This window comes from Cavia porcellus, unplaced genomic scaffold (genome assembly GCF_034190915.1).
Source record: "Cavia porcellus strain 051 isolate PalLab524CR breed Dunkin Hartley unplaced genomic scaffold, mCavPor4.1 scaffold_1, whole genome shotgun sequence".
Taxonomy (NCBI): domain Eukaryota; kingdom Metazoa; phylum Chordata; class Mammalia; order Rodentia; family Caviidae; genus Cavia; species Cavia porcellus.
Window position 1 is genome coordinate 121834185 of NW_026947484.1, and position 23507 is coordinate 121857691.

At 35.6% G+C, this 23507-nt stretch overlaps 1 protein-coding gene across 1 annotated transcript; it reads left to right on the forward strand.

Annotated features, from left to right (window-relative positions):
* Window positions 1-236: 236 nt before the first annotated feature.
* Window positions 237-19006, forward strand: Vcam1 (vascular cell adhesion molecule 1). Its single transcript, XM_003479175.5, has 9 exons — window positions 237-442; window positions 991-1266; window positions 3416-3745; window positions 5080-5346; window positions 9325-9600; window positions 12171-12491; window positions 13085-13351; window positions 14643-14909; window positions 18095-19006. Exons 1-9 carry the CDS (start codon window positions 379-381, stop codon window positions 18253-18255), a joined length of 2229 nt encoding a protein of 742 aa, XP_003479223.2. The 5' UTR covers window positions 237-378; the 3' UTR covers window positions 18256-19006.
* Window positions 19007-23507: the final 4501 nt, after the last annotated feature.

Genomic DNA, 23507 nt, shown 5'->3' on the forward strand with positions numbered 1-23507 from the left:
CGGCATTCTTTTATCTCTCTTGCAAAGATATCTTTTTGCAGTCGAAGACCAGGAAAAGCCTGCATTTAACAGTCCTGGAAGTGACTTATTTTCTCAGAACCTAGACAATAACTTCAGCACTAAGAGCAGCTGAAGGGGTTAACACTGGAACTTGGCTGGGTGTCAGTTAAACTTTTTTCTCTGGCTCTGCCCGGGTTTCCCCTTGAAGGGATTTCCCTCCTCCTCTCAGCAGCGACCCTTTATAAAGAAGGAACTTTCTATTTCACTCACACTAGCCTTCCTGGCGTTAGGAGCTGCAGGCTCTTCCCAGGCACTTTCAGGTTGGGTGGAAGTAAGGCTTTGGAACCAGTGTTTTCTCATCACAGAAGCAGCTTTAAAATGCCTGGGAAGATGGCCATGATCTTTGGAGCCTCGAATATACTTTGGATAGTGTTTGCAGCCTGTAAGTTCTTCTTGATTTATTCCAAATGTTAGCATTCCATTTAGCTTTGGTTTTGGCTTCAGTCAGTTCTACTGTGATAGTGAGGAAAAGAAATAGGCTTTTAAACAATAGGAAAAATAATTTCACCAACTTTTTAATGTGCTGTTGTGCTCTGATGTATACCATTATATTGTCACACTCAGAGCTGCAAATTGATGTTTTTAATGCCTTTTCTTTTTCTAAAATCAAGCGAGTAATTTGGAGTTTATCTTAGTAGGGCTATTGGTTTAGCTTCCTGTCCTTGATAATAAGGTCAAATTTTGCAAATGACAAAATAACTTTGATAAATAAGCATCAAGACAGGAAGTGAGAGTTCTTATAAGTGAAGGTGATTCTGACACCTTCTTTGGCAGAGACCTTCATGCTTTTTGGCCTTTGTGGAGTTACTTAAGACCGTTAGAAAAAGGTTATCCGAGCTATATTTTGAATATTTTACTGAGACATAGAAAAGGTAGTAGGAACTAGACAAACCAGTGGTAAATTTGCTTCACTCTTTCTTGCTATTGCAGCTCAGGCTTTTAAAATTGAAACCTCTCCGGAATCCAGGACTCTTGTTCAGATAGGTGACTCGGTCTCGCTGATGTGCAGTACCACAGGCTGCGAGGCCCCATCTTTCTCGTGGAGAACCCAGATAGACAGCCCCCTGAATGCCAAGGTTAGGAATGAAGGGACCAAGTCCACGCTGACCATGGATCCAGTGAGTTTCGAGAACGAACACTCCTATCTGTGCACAGCAACTTGTGGATCCAAGAAAGAGGAAAAAGAAATAAAAGTGGACGTCTACTGTAAGTGATTTAAAGAACTGTTGCTTTTCTCTCAATTGTGCTTTAAAATAGTTTTTTAAAGATGTATTTCAAAGAAAACTTTTTAAACGTATTTATGTCCAGAATCCTGGCTGTCAAACACTTGCAACAAGCAAGTTTGAGACTGACGATGGCAGCACTAATTCAAGTTTTTCCTTTATTTCCATCTCAGCTGTAAGCCAGGTAACATTAGATTCCACCTCTCTGGGCTCCAGTTTCTGTAGCTAAGAAAATGAAAATCTCTAAGGTTCGTTTTTCAAAATTTCCATTTGATTATATCCTTACATGTTTATATGCTCATGCATCTAAATGATTTATAAATTGCACCCCACAGAGATTTTTCATTCATTTATTCTGATGCAATTTGGTGCTTTTAAAATCAGTTTAAAGATTCAGCACAAGATCTATCAGTTGGTAATATGTTTCAGTATAAAAGTTTTATCCTTAAATATAATAAAAAATACATCTAAACATTTCACTCATATGGCCTTGGTATCAAAAAATTTAGGAATTTCGTTGCCATGAATCCTGGGTGCTTAGGCTCAAAGGTACTTGTATAATGGATTTAGTTGGCATCGTGAATGCATATCTCTAGTTTACCAGGCTACCAAAAATGCATTCTAGTCCACTCTCAAGTCAGTAAGGAAAGATGAATCAGAAAACTTAACTTCATGTAAATTATTGGACATTGGTTTTTGATGGCCTTTTTATATAAAAAAACTGTACTCATGTATTATACTCATGAATAGTAATTTCTTCATGAAGACCTTATTTGATGAGCTGATAGTTGTGCTGGTTTCTTTTTACCGTACTGAATTCCAGCTTTGCCCAGTAACCTTAATTGAAATTTCAACAAGCCCCATGTGTTGTTAAAACTTCCCAGGAAACTGTGCCAGGAAGGCTGCTTTCAATTATGCTGGTTGTACACACATACTTTATGTCTGTCCAGCCTCCTGAGTGCCTTGGAAAGTACTCTTATATAAATACAAAGAAAAGTAGCAAGTTCTTATATTACCTGCCATAAAATTGAGTAGACAGTAAATATCTTTCTTACAGAATAGAAAGGAAAGAAATAATTGTTGGAAAATTTTGTTTTCAGACAACAAAGTAGTGTTTCTTTGTCTTTTATCTGTAAGTAGCAAATAGATTTTAGCAAAAGAGAAAAGAGGACAGTCCTGGTTTTAATTATCTTGCCAGGGAGTTTTTCTCCAAGAATGTCTGCTTCTCATTATGTTTAACAGTTCTGCTTCCATTCCACATTTGATTATAATATTTTTTGAACCTTTGTTTCCTTTTTACTACACAAAGTCTCAAATACACTAGAGTGTTACTGTGATGACAGAATATAATGAGACAGGTAACCCTTACATAGGAGGCAAGGAAACCGAGTATTCTTCTGTTCTGAAAGGGTCAGTGTAGTACTGGTTGGGACATTAAGTTAGATTTTTCAAGAAGAAAATCCTAAATTGAAGGACTGTATAAGTGTGCTTTTCTGGTGGGTTAATGCTTGTCGCAAGCTGTTTTTTTTAGAAACCAGCTACTTCAAGTTACTTTTTTTGTTTCTTAGCATATCTTTGCATCCCTTACATGTAAAACTGATCTATATATGCTCTGACTAAAATAAGAAAATATGATGTGACAATATTAATCCACAGTAACAGTATGAAGTAATAGAAACCCTAGGTTTAAACGCCAGCTTTAACATTAGTAGATGTGTGACTTTAAGCAAATTATACAGATATATCAAGTCCAAGTTTTACTATCTGTGTAACATTTTCTTTATCTCTTAGGATTATTGTCAAGATGAAACATAATAGTTTATGTTGAATCTATAGCACAGAGACAGGCACATATAAGTTTCAACAGCTGTTAGATTTTTTTCCTCTTCTTTTGCTCCAATAAGTTGCAAGCTTTTACACAGGGTCAAAACTGAAGAATTCTCTAGATGGTTGATTCTGATTCTTGCTTCTGGAACCCAACCCAAATCACAGAAAGCTCTTTAAGTGATTGGTTATGCTGCACTAAAACTGTATTAACAAAACAGTAGATTTAACACTTGCATTGTGTTAAACTAGTAAAAGATTTATGAACATGAGCAGAAATTCCACTCATAATTTGTTTGACTTTACAGCTTTCCCTAAGGATCCAGAGATTCAACTGAGTGGCTTTCCGGAGGTTGGGAAACCCCTCACAGTCAAGTGTGTGGTCCCTGATGTGTACCCATTTGACAGGCTAGAGGTGGAGTTACTGAAAGGTGACTCTCGTATGAAGCATCAGGAATTTCTGGAAGATATGGAGAGAAAGTCCCTGGAAACCAAGAGTCTTGAAGTAGCCTTTACTCCTACCCTTGAGGATACTGGAAAAGCACTTGTTTGCCGAGCACAATTACACATGTTTGAAACCGATTCTGAAGAAGCAAGTCCCAAAGAAAGGGAGACTTACAGAGAGCTACAAGTCTACAGTAAGTAGTTGTGTGTCTAGTCTTTATAGGAATTCAAACTTGGATGTATGTTACAACACATTTAACAACTAGGTTAACAAGAACACTATTGTTTTTATTTCATTTTATTTACTGAGAACATAATATTTTCCAGTAGTACAATTCAGTGGAAAGAACAATGGCTTTGGACTGAGAAGACTTGAATTTGATTTCTAACTCTGTGTGACCTTAAGCTACTTAATTTCTCTAGTTCTCAAAGGGGAAACAGTGTTGCTACCTGATGGCGTAGTAGGAAATAGGCTTCAAGGGTAAAACATTTTTAATTGTGTCTTGTAAAAGTTCTTATAGTAAGCTTTGAAATATTAGTTGCATAGATACAGAAACTTTTTGAAATGACCACTTTCTCTGTGTGTACACCATGTGTGTGTATGCATACCTGTGCTCACACATGCATATGTGCCTTGGCTGGAGAGAATGTAATGGGGTTTGATTGCTTTCTACTTCCTGAGAGTACCAGGGGACTTGAAGCAGGCTTGTTGTCTTAGGGTTGTGTCCAAAAGGACTCACTGTGCTCTGAGACTAAAATGCTGTGTTGTTCTTTGGGTGATACATTTAAAAGAACTCTTGATAACTAGTGCATGTTTAGCCCAAAGAAAATGTGATGGAAAGATTTTAACAATATTTTGAAAGGAACAGTCAAGATAGGATATATTTTCCCCAGAGAATATAAAACTTGGGGAAGAGAGCTCTAATTAGATATTTTAAAGACAGATGTATGTGAAAGATTTATTTTCTAAAATCAGAGGACTGACTATACCATGACCAGTATGTAAAAGTTAAGTTACAAAGAGAAATTTTTCTAACAATTAAAGTTGTTCAAAAGTCAAGTTCACTGCTAGGCATGGTGAGACACATCTACACTCAGCACTCTGAAAGCTCAGGTGGGAGGATTGCTGGGACCTCAGGGTCAACCTGGACCTCATTGTGAGCTCATGGCCAACCTGCGCTACAAAGAGAGACCCTGTCTCAAAAAAAAAAAAAAAATCAAGTTCACTATTTTGTAAGACAATGAGTTGCATCTCTCAGAAAGTGTTGAAACTGATGGAGGTCTTCATAATGTGTTTGGGTAGATGATTGGGCTACATGATCCTAAAGTGGCCTTCATAATTTCTGAATATCTACAACCATCTGGAAACATTCAACATTAAAAAAAGATGAGTTAATCAGAAGCTAGATAGACTATTTTTATAATGACTCAGCAGTTCTTTATACTAATTTGGCAGAAATTTGGAGTGTACTAACTCTGTCGGATGGAGCTGATATTTAGCTATTAACATTATGCCCTCCCTTTTCAGTCCTACCCAAGAACACAGCTATACATGTGCATCCTTCCACCAGTCTGCAAGAGGGAGACTCTGTGACTATGACATGCTCCAGTGAGGGTTTGCCAGCTCCTGAGATTTTCTGGAACAAGAAACTAGATAATGGGGATCTACAGCTTCTTTCAGGGAATGCAACTCTTACATTAATTGCCATGAAAGTGGAAGATTCTGGAATTTATGTTTGCCAAGGAGTCAATGTGATTGGGGCAAACGGAAAAGAGATTGAATTAATTGTTAAAGGTGAGTAGAATGTGAGAATAAAGAATGGTAAGTGTGCTGTCATGGGAATTTAAGCAAAAATGACATAATATAATGCTGGAATTCCTTCTCTGGATTTCACTGATGACCTAGCTGCTGCCACTGATGACCATGTGATAAATATGTATTTATTACACTCATACATTTGAAAGTCTTTTTTTCCCCTGAGCTTCTTTGTCTCTGCTTTTTGGATTAATTGTTTTTTGTACCAGTGATTGAATTTATGACCTTGCACCTGCCAGGCAGGTGCTTATGCCACTGAGCCAAATCCTCGGCCCTGGATTAACTTTCGAAGTGCATCATTCCTTTACTTCCGTGATTATTGGTTTCTCTATTCCTTCTGTCTTTTGCATATTGATATGTTTCAGGTTACCACATCTAGCATTCAGTCTTTTCTTCTCACTTCAGATAGTTAAGATCCAGACTATATGCTCGTTATTCCCAAATCGATGTTTTCATTCTGTAGCACTGGATGTGTTAATTCACCTCAAAATGATCCCTGAAATCTGAGTTTTTCATGACCCTCTTTTGTTGCCTTATTTCATCAACTCTCACTTGGACTTTTGGAAGAAGTTCATAAATAGCAGCATTCACTATACATCAACCATGTTTCTGACACTTTATATAAGCTATCTATAATCTTTAAGAAATAATAACAAAGTTGTAATTATTTTATACACATTTTACAGATGACAGAATGAAGTCTCATAAAGATTAATAATCATATCATCTATTGATCATATACCTAGTATTTTCCAGGAATTCTATATTCTATTTTATATATTATTATTTCAGTCTTTACCATAACTCTATAAGATATTTACTGAGGCTCAACATAATTCATCATTTTCTAAGGTCAAATAGTATTTACAGACTCATTGTCTTTTCAATTGTACCTAATTGTTATTAATTTTTAATTAACATTTTAAATTGATTAATCATAATGTATATGTGTACAGAATATAATACGATGTTTTGATATGTTTATACAATGTAGGATAGTTAAATCAAGCTACATAACATATTCATCATCTCACTTACCCATTTTGTGGTGAGACATTTCAAATTTAACCTGTTTTTAAATATAAAGTACACTTTAAAATTTAACTATAGTCACCCCATATTGTAACATAGCTCAGAAACTTACTTCTCCTAACTGAAACTTTATTCTTTTGGCCAAAATCTCCCCATTTTCTTCTCGCCCCACCAAACTTCTGGTAACCACCATTCTACTGTCTACTATGATTTTGATGTTTCTAGATTCTATGTGTAATGAGATTATGTAGCTTCTATCTCTCTGTGTATGGTTTATTTCACTTCATCTAATATCCTTGAGGTTCGTCTGTGTTCTCCCAAATGGCAGGATAAAGGCTCAATAGTGTTCCATTGTGTTTTATAACTAATGACTTTAAGTGACCACCCTGTATCCTTCTGTTCCCAAGATAACCAATCCTACACAGTGGTATCATAGTTAATTACCTGGAGCAAAAAATAGGTGCTTGTTTCTTACAAATCTAGCCATATTTCTTCCAAGTGTCACATATATCTGAACAATTCTAGTCAGAAACTACCTTTGCAGCTTTGTTGATGCTCTGTGTCTTGTTCATACTGTTCTCCTGCCTAGAATGGACTTTCCCCTGCCTCCAGCTGGCCAAGTCCTAGCCACCCTTCAGGACAAAGCTTCTGGAAGCTTCCAGGTTCCAGACTGTGCCAGGCAAAGCTACTTGCTTTCTCCTTCATATATACTCAGGAATCCCTCATATATACTCAGTTCAACACATACTAATTAAGAGCTTTTCTCCAAGAATCCAAGAGTCTGCTTGATCATGGAATACAGATATGAAACACACAGAGCAGGGACCCTGTGAAAGCCTACAAAGTAGGAAGGAAAGATGGACATGTAATTTAGTAAGAGCCAAAATGATCTATGTAAATGTGTCAGTTCGCTAAAGTATACGTTCCTTGAAGACAGGAACTGTGTATTTTTATGTCCATGTGAGTATGTGTGTATGCACATGAGTGGATGCATGAGGTTTAATGTTCAGGTACCTGACATAGCTTTTGACCGGCATACAGTAGGCTTTCAGTAAATGTTTGCTGAATACATGAGTAAACTGTAAACATGGGATACACAAATTTTTAAATATAAAATTATGAAGTTCAGCCTTAGACAATCAAAAACATAAAATTCAAACTTACTATCAGTAGATTAACATAATTAGGTATTACTTTAGCATTCTCAAGTGACCCGAAAAGTTATTACACTAATAAAAATATGTAAAGCCAGTCATCTATCCTGGAATTGTTCATTCCATTGTAAATGGGATCCGATTTCAGTGCCGAAAGGAAATGTGTTTTGTATTGGGAAGGGTTGTTTTGCATTTTGCATCACATGGGATAGTAACAATCTTAAATACTGAAGATGTAATTGAACCTTCAAAGACCTTTTAGTTACTTAAAAGAGTTCCTCCCCAAGGAGTCACAGTAATATATATGTAGCCAGAACCATTTACAGACAGGAAGCAGACATGCTTTCAAAGTTCCTCATTCTCACACTAGTGTGTGCAAAAAATTCAGAAATTTTGCTTATTGTTCTGGATGACCTTTCTTTTAAAGTCTAATAGCATATGAGTTTATTGAGGTAGTTAGAGGAGAGTCTTCATTGGAAAATACTGTGTCACCATTGCACAAAATTTAAAAAAATAACTTTTCCTAGCACAGATGAGAATCATGAAAAATGTATCATTGGATAATTTGTGTGTTGAAATTTCTTCCATCTCCTGCCTACTCTTTACAAAGAAGACTTTCAGTGAGTTTTGTGTATCTTCATCTGTCACTTTCAAGTGTTGCCCAACTGCTCCCAATTTCTTCTGCAGACTAAAGTCAAGCTTTAGGATTTACATTCTCCCAAAATTGCACCACCCGATCAAAATCTGTGCACTTGAGTACTTCAGATTTAGGGGCTTGACCTCACCCTTCAGCTTTAAGCCCCTGAAATAATGGCAAAATGTTTTTATGTTGCATCAAGAAAATTTTAGATATAACTCATGTTATCATTTTTAAGGCTTAATATTTTACTTTGCTTTCAGTGTGACTCTCAAAGGTGTAACTTTATGTTATTGAAACAGAAGCTCTAAGCATTGGTCCATTATTGATATGGTATCCAATTAGATGACATTTTTGGGTAGTTTATTTCTGGAACCTCCTTTAGATCTTATTTTATCTTTACATGAGGATAGCCTGATTTAGTTGTTTTAGCAACAGAAAAACTAGAATCTTCAATTAGAGCTACCTTGTATCAAGTCCTACAGTTAACACATATGTGTTTGAATTTTCTCTAGGAGATTTAAGATTATGGCAAGAGTGCATTAGCTATTGTTATTCTCTAATTATTTTGTTATAAAATTTTATTTTTTCATGGAAGAGTGCTTTTGAATTTTTATTTATTAATATCTACGTATATTAATCAAACATTTTAAAGTTTCCTGTTGGAGAAAATAGAAGAAAGAGATAAAAGGAAAAGAAAGAATAAAAGCAGGAGAAAAGTAAGGATAGTACCAACCCAGCAATTATTGTGAGAAATAAATGAGGTAATACATATAAAGTGTGTCCTTAATGCTTGATATACAGGAACAATGGGAATTATTTGATCTATTATTCCCTGTTATAATGATCTGATAAACACATGGAAGGAATTGGATTATTGCAGTGAAAAAATGCCAATCACTGTCTTGACAAATTTTTATCTACATTTATTCTAATCAGGTGATTTGACAAACTTTTACTAATTTATCCTTAAGCAGTGTGATCTCATTTTGATGGCCCCAAAATAGAGAAGAGTAATTTGTTCTGGAGCCAGAGAGCTAAAAGAACATCAGAAAAAATAAGGACGACTTAAGGAACAAGATGAAAGAAAAAGACTTTTATTCGCTATTTCTGTTGTTTGTTTTTTCTCTTCAGAAAAACCATTTACTGTGGACATCTCCCCTGGACACCAGGTTGCCACTCAGATTGGGGACTCGGTTGTATTGAGATGTAGTGTCACAGGTTGTGAGACCCCATCTTTCTCTTGGAGAACCCAGAGAGACAGCCCTCTGAATGGGATAGTGAGCAGTGACAGGACCGAGTCCACGGTGACCTTGACCTCTGTGAGTTTAGAGAACGAAGATCATTACCTGTGTACTGTGACGTGTGGACGCAGGAAAATGGAAAAGGAGGTCCAAATGAAAGTCTACTGTAAGTGTTTTTCAAAGTTATGTATTTCTTTCTATGCTCTCACAGGAAAAAAATGTGAACTGTGGCAAGCTGTGAGATCCATTTGCTCCTAAAGGGAAATTAGCATCATGAATGGTTCCTGAATCACTAAACCAAAATAGTTTGTGCAACATAAATGCTCTAAGTCTTGTCTATGTTGCACATGCATGCAGCATGCACAGCCCTTGGTTGGTGACTCATCAGACTTCCTTACCATGCATTTGCTCACACTCCCTGCTCCCTGCTTCCCATTCCTTCTACCTGTCGGTGGGATTTAGAGAAGGGGTGAGAATAGTGACTGTTAGTGCCCATCAAATAATTGGGTGGGGGACAACACCACCCAGACAGCCAAACTAAAACAAAATGAGACCTGAGTCCACCATTTAAAAAGCACATTTGGAAAGCTGATAGGGAAAAATGAGGCAACTGAATATACCTGAAAGTCAAAAATGAAGACAGAGAATATATTAAAGAGTAGCTCAATTTTCTGCTCAGCAGAATCAGGAGGCAACATCAGATATTAATACTGATATATGCTTCAAGCACGTACTATATATTTTTTCTTGCTCTTCTTGAAACCCAAGTTAAAAAAAAAAACAGCTTCATAGTCTCAAATCTCGATGAATCTGGTATTGCAGAAGTTCCTACATCTGTAGTGAATGCTGAACAAAACAGTGACCATAAGATTATTTTTTTCGAGAAGTTTCTTGGTCTTGTCTTACTCAGTGAACTCAAAGATTTTGTAAGGATTTTCCACCAGAAACCTTGCCCAAACTTGTACTGCCTTCCAGAATTAAGTTGAGAAGAAGAATATGACTGGAAAGAGACTTAAATCTCTCAAAGGAAGGGTAAATTTTATTGTTTGATTGTATTATACAGTGTTCTGGACCTGATGCTATAGGCACATTCCCAAGAAAAATGAAAAGTCATGATAAAAACCTTATTACAATATAGAAATATTTGTGAATCACTTTAACATTTTGCTTTAGGGAAAAGTTAGTATTGTTCTTACTCTTGATAATTATTGGAGCCTCATTTTACTGATTTGCATAGAATATAGTACAGATGTTATTATGAGGCATGAGCAAAATATAGGGTGTTTAAAGTGTTGAAATTTTATTACAGTAAAAGAAATGTTGCTGGTGATGCCCCTCAAAAAAACCCCCTTCGCTTTGAACACACTTATCCTATTGTTCTTGCCACTGAAGCAGTCCTGGCAGTCCCCTTTCATGAGCACTATGTTTAATTGTGGCTGTCCTGATGTCCTAAATCCATTCAAAGCATTTACCTGTCATAGTCATTTTTGACTTTGGGAAATATCAGGAATCACATGGCGCAAGATCCAGTGAACAAGGTGGATGAATACCTGTCACAATATTTTACAAGAATGCCTGTTGGAGAACACTTGACAGCAGCATTCGCTGTACTTTTGTAGACTTTAGGACCTGCTTCAGAAAGCGGCAAGAACAATGATGCTATAAGTGTGCTCAAAACCAGGGGAGTATTTTAAAGGGAAGTAGTGGCACTGTGTCTGTTACTGTAATAAACTTTTAAAAAATATGAGTACTATCTGTATCTTTTGATCATCCTTTGTATAGATTAATTTCTAAATAATATAGTTAAAGGCAGGTCTTTTCCAGATTTCAAGTATTATCTGAGAAATATTTAAAATTTGCTACCTAAATTTCAACATTAGATATTAAACTACCTAAATTGAGAATGCCTGTGTGTGTGTTTGAGACCAAGGAATTGCAGTACCTTATGGAATCAAGCCCAGATTTGAGATCAGAAAAACAGGTATTGTGAGCTCAGCTCAGTGACTTAGGAGGTATGATGTATAATGAAAGTTCTCTCAGCCTCTGTAAGTTTCAGTTGTCTTAGCTATGAAATATGTCAAATAATGCCCATTTAATTGAGATAATGATGTTGAAGAACTAGTCCACAATATTTAATACATCATGAAAAATTTTTAAAATATGCAATTAATAAATAAGATGGTAGAAACTGATATGTCCTTAGAAAAGATCAGGTCATGTGTTCAGCAAGATGGGAAGGGAAAAATAAAAAGTTAGAACATTTTTTACATGATGACTTAATGTTCTAAGTTTATTTCTAACAGATTTATAATTAATTTTGCAATTGTCTTCTTCCTTCTCCTCCTCTTCCTCCTTCCCCCCTCCTCCTCGTCCTCCTCCTCATCCTCCTCGTCCTCCTCCTCCTCGTCGTCCTCCTCCTCCTCATCCTCCTCCTCCTCCTCCTCCTCCTCCTCCTCCTCCTCCTCCTCCTCTTCTTCTTCTTCTTCTTCTTCTTCTTCTTCTTCTTCTTCCTCTTCCTCTTCCTCTTCCTCTTCCTCTTCCTCTTCCTCTTCCTCTTCTTCTTCTTCTTCTTCTTCTTCTTCTTCTTCTTCTTCTTCTTCTTCTTCTTCTTCTTCATGTACTGGTCACCCTATCCTAGTTGATAAACTTGTCATTTTGAGACTTTTGCATGTAAGTGTTTAGCTCACTTTTCCCTTTATGTTACATATAAATATCATTTTTACTTGATGTTTGCAGCTTTCCCTCAAGATCCAGAAATCGAAATGAGCGGTCTACTAGTGAGTGGGACCCCTGTCACCATAAGCTGCAAGGTTCCTCTTGTGTACCCTTCTGGTCACTTGGAGATTGAAATACATAAAGGGGAAACTCTTATGGTGAATAAACACTTTTTGGAGGAAATGAACATAAAATCCCTAGAGAACAAAAGTTTGGAAGTGACCTTCACCCCCACCTCTGAAGATACTGGAAAAGTTCTTGTTTGTCAGGCTAAGTTACATATTGGTGAAGTGGAATCTGAACCCAAACAAAGGCAGAGTACACAGACACTTTATGTCAATGGTAAGTACATATGTGATGTACCCATAACTTACTATTGATTTCTTTATCATGTTTACCAGGCGATAGTTAACATAAGGTTAATAGTTAAAATATCCATGAAAAAAATAACTGGAAAGAAAATTGGGAATAATTATTACTGCTCTTCATGTAAAATAATGATGAATCTATGAGTTGGCATTGGGGGGGCATGCTAGCTGAGCAGTTATTTTGCTCAGTGTGGTGTCAGCTGAGTTCACTTGTGCATTTTCAGTAAGGGCTGCCAGGCTGGCCGGTATCAGGTGGCATCGTTCCAATGACTGACATGTTCAGGTGCGCCCCTTCTTTCCATGGTATCACCTCATGGAAATTAGCTTAGACTTACTCTCAGAGCACAGCATTTCAAAAAGTAGCCTCTTAAAAACATGAGTTCAGGAGTTCAGTAGTGTCACCTTGTCCATCTTCAATTGGTCAAAGTGAGTCACGAATGCAGCCCAGATTCAGACAGAAAAACAGGCTCCGTTTTTTCATAGAAGGAACTGAAATGTTGTAGACATTGAAACTCGCTGGAACTCAGGAGGTGCAGTATCAGCTAACAGATGCCTCTGTCTTCTTAGTTGCCCCCACAGATACCACTGTCTCGGTCAACCCCTCTGCTGTCTTAGAGGAAGGAAGTTCTGTGAATATGACATGCACTACCCGTGGCCTTCCATCACCAAAAATTCTGTGGAGCAGACAGCTCAGTAATGGAGATCTACAACCTCTTTCTGAGAATACCACCCTCACCTTAATTTCTACAAAAATGGAAGATTCTGGCATTTATGTGTGTGAGGGGATTAATGAGGCTGGAAGAAGCAGAAAAGAAGTTGAACTAATTATCCAAGGTAAGTAGTGTGTGATTTTAAATTATCATTCATAGCATTTTTGGTTGTTATGAAGAAGTCCTTTTTGAAAACAGCATTTTTTGCTTAAAAAAGGTACAGATGGCTCTTTAAAAGGTCGTGATGTTTCCTATGTATAGAGATCTGCTTGAACCATACCAAGTCACTTATGCTGACATTCTTTTAACCACACGTGAAGCTCCAGGAATTGTGCCAGGAGTTCTAGTGACACTCATGAGACCATGGTTATGGTGCTGAAATAAGGATAGGAAGAGATATGTATCACAAATTACTCAGGAGTACAACCAACACACTGGGATGAAGTAGATACTGAGAAGCAGTCTCACAGGATGACTGCCAGCGTTTGCTTAGAAGCCCAAGAAGCTTAGGCAGCTTTTGTAAATACTGATGAAAAAAAATAGCAGTGACTATGTATGCCGTCTTGTCTATCAGTCTGGTGGCATGGAACCACCAGAGGGGATCACATCATTAGATATATGCCTCTCCTTGAGGTGGAGACTCAAAAATTGATAACAAAACAATTTCTACTTGGCACATTAAAGCCACAGTGATGAGCAAGATCATGAATTGATCTATTTGGTTTATCCCCGCCCCCTTCCCTTCCCTTTTGGCCATTAGGGTTAGTTGCCTTCTTCACCACAGCACACGTTTCCTCTTGTACCCCTTGATATTATTCTCATTGAAGCGTTCGTGACTTATTGTGACTTCATGTCAATGAGATTTGCATTTTAGAAGGAATTTAGAAGTGAAATTTATAACCTTAAAGAAAATCTTTACATTGGCTGTCATGGCACTTTGGCCTTGAATAAAAACTCTCAAATGAAGCCATTAAATTGATGACTTTAATAGAAATCTCAGTTGTAAAATAGTGATACAATACTTCCCTTCAAGAGTGACTACATTAATGGAGATGTTGCATATTGAGGATTTAGACCAGTCCTTAGGACTTGATATGTAGTAGCTGTATTTTTAGAGAAGTAAAAAAAAAAAATCTTTTTACAGCTTAAATTCTTGATCTGGGAGGCCCCTATGAAATACAATTATTTGTGCTAGGCCGGGTAAAGAAGTGTATTACAGGAAATGAAGAAAGCATGTTATCTCCGAGTTAGAACTTGAACTTTCATGAAAAACCACAGTAAATGCTTGATTTTTTGCCTTTAATATTTCATATGAACAGTAAACACTAATAGAAGCTATTGTTGATGTCATTAAATTAATGGCATTGGTTTGAACTTCATTGAATCAAGAGATACTTTTAAAATTCTCTTTTCAGTTGCTCCAAAAGACATTCAGCTTACAGCTTTTCCTTCTGAGAGTGTGAAGGAAGGAGACATGGTCATTATCTCTTGTACATGTGGAAATGTTCCAGAAACTTGGATAATCCTGAAGAAAAAAACAGAGATGGGAGACACAGTGCTAAAGTCTATAGATGGTGCATACACCATCCACAAGGTGCAGTTGGAGGACGCAGGAGTGTATGAATGTGAATCTAAAAATAAAGTTGGTTCAGAATTAAGAAGTCTAACGCTGGACGTTAAAGGTTGGTTTTTTTGTTTTGTTTTTCATAAATTTTTGTAGTTGTGCAAGGAGTCCATGGACGGTAGCGACTTTCTAATATTAGATAAATGACTTAGCAAAATGAATTCTGTGTTCACTATGTTTATTTCTTAATGTCCTTCAAAATAATCAGGCACAGCTGTTCTGTCCTATAGAGTTTAGTCAGGAAGTTGATGTTAATCATTGGTGAAAGTGGAATTCCTATTTACTTTTTCAAAGTTAACAATTTGTCATTGGTCTCTAAGGTCTTGCTTTTACTCTGCTTAACCATTTATTCACAACTTTTCACTGGGAATTAAAAGGAAACTATAGAGGTAGGATTGGCACATCAAGAAAAATAATTCTTTATAGATCCTTTTCCTACCTGAAGGGAATACTATTTTTCAATATGGAGTAACTGATTCTTTTCGAGATTGTCATTGAAAGTAGCAATCCCATCCCGAGCAACATAAAAAGATTTCCAGATTGCCGAATAGGTTTCTTTAAAATACACACCCTGACCATCCTACCCTTTTCTAGTAGAAAAGTGAGGACCATGGTCACATCAGAGAATTTTGGGGCCCAAAGAATTCCCTCTGCTCTCTTTTGAATACTATGATCTTATTGGTGTAAGCAGAACATGTCAACCATGACTAATAAATCTCATGTTCCTTGCACACTGTTGAGCTCTCAGTGTGTACTGGAAGCCACATTTGGTGAACACAACTGCAAATGTCACCTCTCTAGAGGTCTACTACTTGACTATCAGCAACCTCTTTGCAATGTAGGGAAAATTTGAACCTATGTTAGAAAACAGAAAAAATATTACTGATCTGGCCAACTTTCTCAAGATTGCAAGACTTGTATATTTTCTGGCTTTACAGTACTTCTTTAAACTATGACATTATCAGTACTTTCATCTGGAAACATTAAAGAAGGGGAAAGTATCACAATTACATGTAAAACTTTTAGTTAGCCACCTGCAGTGATTATCCTGAGAAGTGTTGATCTGACCAATGAAGTTACCTTATGTTCAAACAATGGAACATTTACCTTGTAATGTGTCACTCAAAATGATTCCGGGATATATGCAGTTAGTGCTTTCAGTGAGGTGGGGCATGACACTGGATGAACTGAGATTTCAGTTATTAGTAGGTTGAACTTATTCTTTCTTGTTTTCTCCTATCCTTGAAGGTTCTGGCAACCTTTAACTTAGCTTAATCCCAGGAAATTGAACTCCTACATTTCTGTAATTCTGTTTGTAATTAATTCTTCTCTTTTAAAGACACATTAAATTTTCTTCATATTTTAATTTTCTCTTTTGCATACTATCTTTTCTAATTGCTTTGCTAAATAATCACTCCCTTACTTGTCATTTTTTCTCCATTATTTAAATGAGCAACCAAACAATCTTAGGCACCCAAATTGAATATGGCTTAAAATAGCTGGATGTCATCAAAGTCAAAAAACTGAAAATCTCCTGGACATTTTAAACTAGTTTTGCTTTGCATTTTCTCAGGTTTTTAAAATTGTTTTGTTTTGTTTTGTTTTGGCTTGAATACATTTCATTGATGGAAACATTAAGGTATTATTAATATTTTCAGTGTTTATACAGCCGGTAAAAAGTTTTATTAGAAGAATGCCCTCGCAACATACTGAGCAGCAAATTTGAGATTTTTTGCAGATCCTAGAGGGAAAAACTGAAAGGACAAATATAATATTTATTAGATTTTTAAAAATAGGGACAGAAATAACTTTGCGTAGCATGCCATCAATATTAAATCCTAACCATAATCGCGATAATGAGTATCCCATTAAAATATCACTCATAATCCTTGACTGGCTCAGTCAAGGGAAAGCAGGAAAATGAGGCAATTATTATTATGTTTAAGGTGAAGTATTTGTTATTTGAAAAAAAAATCACTTCATATCAATTGATAGTAATGTTTTGTTACTTGAGTGACTGTATTTAGAAAGCTCTAGAAGAAATGCAGTAGTGACCAGATTCAGAGCACTACTTCCTGCCAAGATGGAGGCAGCATGTATGCCACTTTGTCAGACTTAACTATGATGTCACATAATGCTGTGCAAAGTATAAATAGAAGCCAGTCTTTGTAAATGCTGTGGTTTTGTTTCCTCAGATATTCTCACAGGGTTCAGATGTGAAATAGTATTGCAGTTGTCAGATGATTTTTTTTTTTTGCAGTGTTGAGATCCTCACACATGCTAGGCAAGCACTCTACCACTGAGTCACACTCCAGCCCACTAATTTTAAAGCTTTTTTCACATTGTTATCTTGTACTCCATTCACAAGTGAGGGTTTAGAAAGAAAAAGATTAATGTTAAAAACATTTTGGGGGTACCAGTTATGACGACTAGTGAGTCATTGAGCACTGGACTAAAAACAGTAGTACACATAACTGACTGTATGTAGTTTATAGTCAGAAGAGGGAACCACATTTAACAGGTAAATCCTATGGATGAGCATTTAATGGGAAGCCAAGGCAAGGTCTATAAAGAAAGTGTCCTGAGTGGATTTTGAGAGTATGTTGGGATTCTTAATTTAGACTGGGAAGATGTAGATCAGACAATGCTTCTCTGAATAAGTAACATTTATGTTGAACATGATAACTATCCAAGTACTTTCAGCAAATTGAGAGACTGTAAATAACAAAGAGAAATAATACATATTATGATGCATTTAATTCAGTCATACAACACACACATTAACAGAAAAATCTACAATCAAGAGTTGTTTCTCTTAATGTCCTAATTATGGTGTTTGACTATGATGGTCATACTCTAAATATTATAAGGATTTTCTTAGGAAAAATGGTTAGTTATCTCAACCCATGGTGATCAGAGTCTCAGTACTTTAGTAGATATTCCTACATCTCAAAGCAAACACCCTCTCCAATTTCTGCTTTTGTGAAGGATCCCTAAAATCTTGCACCTCTCTTCCATTTCACACTTGAAAGCAAACTTCTTTTAATTCAAGTAGCAATCACCAACTAATTATTCAGATACTTTAAAGAAATATGCATCTGAGGTCCTTTTGTTCTTTATCACACTGGTTTGGTTCCTTTCTCTTTAGAGAACTAGTTGTACTGTTACATTAAAATGTGTATTATTATTGAATGATTTCTTTTTGTACTAGACATTAATTACATTCATTTGCTTATTTTCTAGGAAGAGAAAATAACAAGGACTACTTTTCTCCCGAACTTCTTGTTCTCTACTGTATATCCTTCTTAATAATACCTGCCATTGGGATGATCATTTACTTTGCAAGAAAAGCCAACATGAAAGGTTCATACAGTCTTGTAGACGCACAGAAATCAAAAGTGTAACTAACATTTGAAATGTTCAACCAGGGACACTACTTATAAATCAAAGAATACTGCTCATCATTCCACAAGAAAAACAAAGAGCTGAGTTCAGTCTTCTCAGAATGTGTTAAAAACAGAAAAGAATAGCCGTCTATGCCCCTTGCTGTGAGCAAGAAGCCAGCGGAAAACTTGATGCCTAAAAAAATCACGGCTATTGGGATGAGACAGCTGGAAGAGGTTCTCTCATGTGTACATACAATAATATACTCTGTACATATGTAAAATAAAATTATGCCATAGGAAGGTTGCTTGGAATAGCAGCACTCTATATTCAGATCTTAAGAATAATTAAACATTTTTCTTGGACTGACTGTTAATAACTTAATATATCTGTGGGAAATCTAATTGTTAATGTTGACCGGCAGCTGACCTAAGTGATCTCTCTAATGTTTTATTTCCTATAACAAAATCTTATTCTTTCAAAGTTTATTGAAATAATTTCATGTTTTGTGAAGAAGCTAGGGACTCACATTTGCGCAGGCAAATGATAAAGAGGGCACTGGGCTGGCTTTTGGGTACTAAATACCTCAACCTACGGCGTACTGGTTGACCGGGCTTCTTCGTATGGTACTGGCATGGTACGGAGACATTTTATGTTTGTGTAACTCAGAATCTTGTGTAACTTCACTGGTGGAGTTTTAAAATGCAACTTCTTTTTATTTTCTTTTGTAATGTTTAGTTTTTTTGTATAGTAAAGTGATAATTTCTGGAATTGAAAGGGTTGTGTGTTTATTATAAGGGTCTCTTTTAATTATGTTGTCGCCCCTTGTGAAATGCCCCTTTAAAGGGTGAAAAATTCAAACTATGGAAGTCACACGCATATTCAAAAAGTGGTCTTCGGATTACTTTTATCAAAATTACCATGGGAACCTGATAAAAGTTCAGATCTCTTGGTGTCATCATACCCTAATAAACTCACTTATCTGGTTTTGAGTTCCTGAAAACTGTGACTTTTCAGTTAAAATGTATATAGCAATAGTGCTGAAACTTTTGAGACCAAATGCCAAACTTTAACCAAGTATCCATTTCTTTCTAAAAAAATCTCAGAATGCCAACACTGCACTAAAACCTGAATACTGAGGTCTTGGTTTAAAAAAAAAAACTCTACATTAACACCTGTTGTTTTAAAAGAAAAACACAATAATATGAATGCAATAGGTTCGCCACCACTGATATACAGTGCCCAGAAAAAGAGTAGACGCAGATACCCGTGAGCATGCTTGCTGTCAATCAAGGAACATCTCTGCACATATCACCATGTTCAAGAGGCAGAATACTACCATTTTTCAAGGCCTCCTATGTGACACAAACTGGCATCTAATAAACACACATGCTGGTAACTCTGAGAAGTAACCAATAAATATTCAAGTTATATATTGATTATTTCCTTTCTTTCTTTGGAGGTTTTATACCTATATAAATGTTCCTAAACAGTACCTTCTTTAGTTTTGTTGATTTTTGAATTTTGTACCAATATAACCAAATACGAGAGTGCCTCATATTTTATTACTGGAAAGTTTTGTTGCAATTTACCTACTCTATGGATGGATATGTGGGGTCTTAACAGTCTTTTCTGTTATGAGAAAAAGCTTCTGTAAATATTATTGTAAGTTTTCTTGGCTAGTATTTGCAAAAATGTACCAAAGGTCCAACAGTTTCTCCAGCACATATTCTGGGCTGTAGTATACATACAGGTCAAAGTTTACAGGGAAAGCTAACCTGTGTTCCGAAGTGGTTGAGCGGGGGATATAGCTCGGTGGCACTGTGCCTCCTGAAGTAGTTGAAATAATTGACACTTCAATGAAAGTGAATAAAAGCTCTCAATATTAAGCAGCCTGTCAAATGGGCATTTTCTGACTTTAACTTTCTCCCTTATAGGTATTTCCCTGATTATTTGTGAGACTGAACACGTTTTCATATAGTTAAGGACCTTTTGGGGTTTGTATCATTTTATCTGTGAAATAGCTATGCATTTCTTTTGCTTGTTTTTTAGAAGCTGGCAATATTATTTGTATTAATTCACACACATAGAGAGACACCCACAGGCACACCCACACGCGCTTTCCCTGGACTCTAGTTTTTTGTTGGTTTTAAGTTTCTCAAACATTCTTACTGAGTTTGTACTTCAGTATCTTGCTTGTGACCTTTTTGTGGCCTCATTTTCTTCTTGGTATCTTTTTTAAAGGATAATTTTATATTCAGTGTGGCTAAAAGTGTTAATATTTCCATTTTGGCTTTATTTTCTCACGTCACATTTATGAAATCCTTTTCTACTGTAAGGCAGAAAATTCTTTCATTCTGTTTTTGAAAAGTGTGTAACTTTACCTTTAATTTTTTCAGGGATTTTGTTTTTCTGACTCAGAATTCATTTTTGTATATAATGCACAGTACTGTTACAATTTTACGTTTTCAGATGATAAAACAAGAATGCCTACACTACTTATGAAAAGTTTTGTTGTTTCTTCTCACAAATCTGCAATACCACTTTTCATATATTCATGTCTTTGAGGATCTATTTCTGGGCTCACTGTAGTGAGTTCTTCAGGTATTTGTCTATTCTTGTGTCAGTGGTACCCTACACTAATTATACTTAATGAGGGTCTCCAATAAGGAGACAGAACCTTTTCCAATGGGAAGGGAAACAAGAGATGGAGGAAGGAAGGGGTGGAAGGGCTAAAAACAGAATCAAAATGTGTTCTGCACATGTACCACTCCCCACTGTAAATGTAATCATTAAGTCCTGAAAACATGCACAAATTTAAAAAAGAGAGAGGAGTGTTTAGAGGAGGGTTGATAGCAGTGTTTTTTTTTACTGTAATACATTTTTAAATTAAAGAACAATCAACTCTGTTTTAATTAAAATAAAATATTGTGAACAAATTTTTTCTCGTTCTACAAACATGTCTTATTTTTCTACTTTTTGTATTTTCATACAAATTTTTAAGTAATTTAGTTAAGTCATGAGAATACTATTAAGATATTGACTAAAACTGTATTGGCTCTATAGATCATGTTAGATTGAAGTAGCATTTCTTAAGTATTGAGTCTTCCAACTCAAGAACAACACGTTTTTTTTTTTTAATTTTATTTAAAAGGAAAAAGACAAAACAAAACAAAACAAAACAAAGCGGTGTAAGGGTACAAGTAATACAGAACTACAAAAAAAAAAAAAAAAGTAAGAAATCACCAGTTAATAGATTACACATTATTGTCTTAGAGATAGTTGCTCAAGTCACAGTATCAAAGCATACAAAGTGAATATTCAAACAGAGAGACTGCAAACAGTTGTGTTCAATGATCCAACCAAAAACAGTAATATGGTCAGCTATTTAACACCCCTAAACACACTTGCAGTTGTATACTTTAGAGCACTTTTTTCCCCTCTCTTTTTTACAACGAAATTTACACATTTTGGGTTTTATTATTCCTTAAGGAACAACACGTTTTTAATATGTTTATAATATGTTTAAATTATCACTGATACCTTGTATCATTTGTAACATTGTATCATTTTTTGTAATCTTGTAAATGTCTTGTTTCTCTTTTAAATATATTTCTAAGGAGTTTAAAACTTTTGCACTATTATTCATGGTATATTAAAAATTGTAGTTATTGAGTCATATTGTCACACAGTAGAATTAAGTACCTTCACAATAAGAAATAATTCTATCATTTCAAAATTTCCTGCAGGCATCAGTATAGCAAGACTTACCTCCCATCATACACCACCAGCGCCACACACACTTTTGATTCTTGGCCAACACTGATCCATTTTCTGTCACTGTAATCTTGTCTCTTCTAGAATTTCATATTAATGACATTATACAGCATATAGTCCTTTACAGCTGTCTTCCTTCACTTAGTTTAATGCTTCTGAGATTCATCTATATTATTATGTGTACCAATCATGTGTTCTTAGTGTTGGAGCATATTTTTGAATGCTCACAGTAAAATTATTTATTCTTCAATTGGATCAATTTTGTTAATTATAATTTGGGGATACTGTTAATAATTTGGTACAAACATTCAAACACATATTTATGGGTATGTATATTTATAAAGATAAGAGGGAGAGACAGAGATACAGACAGAGACAGAGAATGGGGAGATATTCTAGCATTGCTCAAGTATTGACAACTGCATGAACATATTTTTGAACTTTCTGTTTTGTTCTATGGATTGGGATGCCATGCATTTACCAGTACTCAATATGTGTTACAACATGCGTTACAACTTTATAGCAAGTCTTGAAATCAGGCAGTATGAAGCCCCTAACTTTACCTTTCAGAAAGATAATGCTATGCTTGGCTACGCTTGATTTTTGAATCGCCATATAAATTTTATAATCTTGCTAATTTCTATTTAAAACACCTACAGGTATGTTGACCAGAGTTTCATAGACTCTACTTAATTTGGGAAGAATGGTCATAATACTGAGTCTTCTAGCATGATTATTATGAACTCTATTTTTTGTTCTTTGATCAGTATCTTGTTATTTCTATTGTATAGGTCTTATACACCTTTGGCTAAATTTTAAATATTGCACGTTATCAATGCTATTGTAAGTGACACTGACTTTTAAATTTTAATTTTTAATTACTTGTTGCAAATATATGGATATACCATTGATTTTGTATGCTAATTGGGTAGTAATAATAAAGAATATTGATCTATAGCTTCTTTTCTAGTAAAATATTTCCTCAGCTTGGGTATCAGGATAATACTAGATTCCTAAGATGAATTAGAAAATATTTCCTACTCAGATTTCATGAAGAGTATATGTAAAGTTGTATTATTTCTTCCTTACTGTCGTATTGAATTTATAAGACAAGACATCAGAGTCTGGAGCAATTCTCATGGGAATGTGTTTAAGTATGAATTCAACTTCTTTCAATAGATCATGGAATATTTCAGCTCCCCATGTTTTGTTGAGTAAGCATTTTTTGATTGGTATTTTCAAGAAATTTTGTAATTTCATCTCTGTTTATTTTCTCTGCATTAAGATATTTATAATTCTATGCATTATAGGCTTTTTTCTATGCTTAATCTTGGTAACTTGTATTTTCTTTTTCTTTGGTCAGTCTGCCTAGAGTTTTATGTATAGTTCTTTGAAAAGAACTAGCTTGTGGTTTCTTTGACACTTATCTACTTTTTTGGGTTTTCTGCATGTTACAAGGGTTCAAGTGAGTCACAATACAGTGCTGATGAAAAAG

What these genes read in the sequence shown, in the direction of transcription:
- Vcam1 (XM_003479175.5), top strand. Translation starts at nt 379, where the DNA reads ATGCCTGGGAAGATGGCCATGATCTTTGGAGCCTCGAATATACTTTGG. An exon ending in AATAAAAGTGGACGTCTACT is followed by an intron (nt 1,267 to 3,415) that starts GTAAGTGATTTA and finishes TTGACTTTACAG; the next exon opens with CTTTCCCTAAGGATCCAGAG. An exon ending in ACAGACACTTTATGTCAATG is followed by an intron (nt 12,492 to 13,084) that starts GTAAGTACATAT and finishes CTGTCTTCTTAG; the next exon opens with TTGCCCCCACAGATACCACT.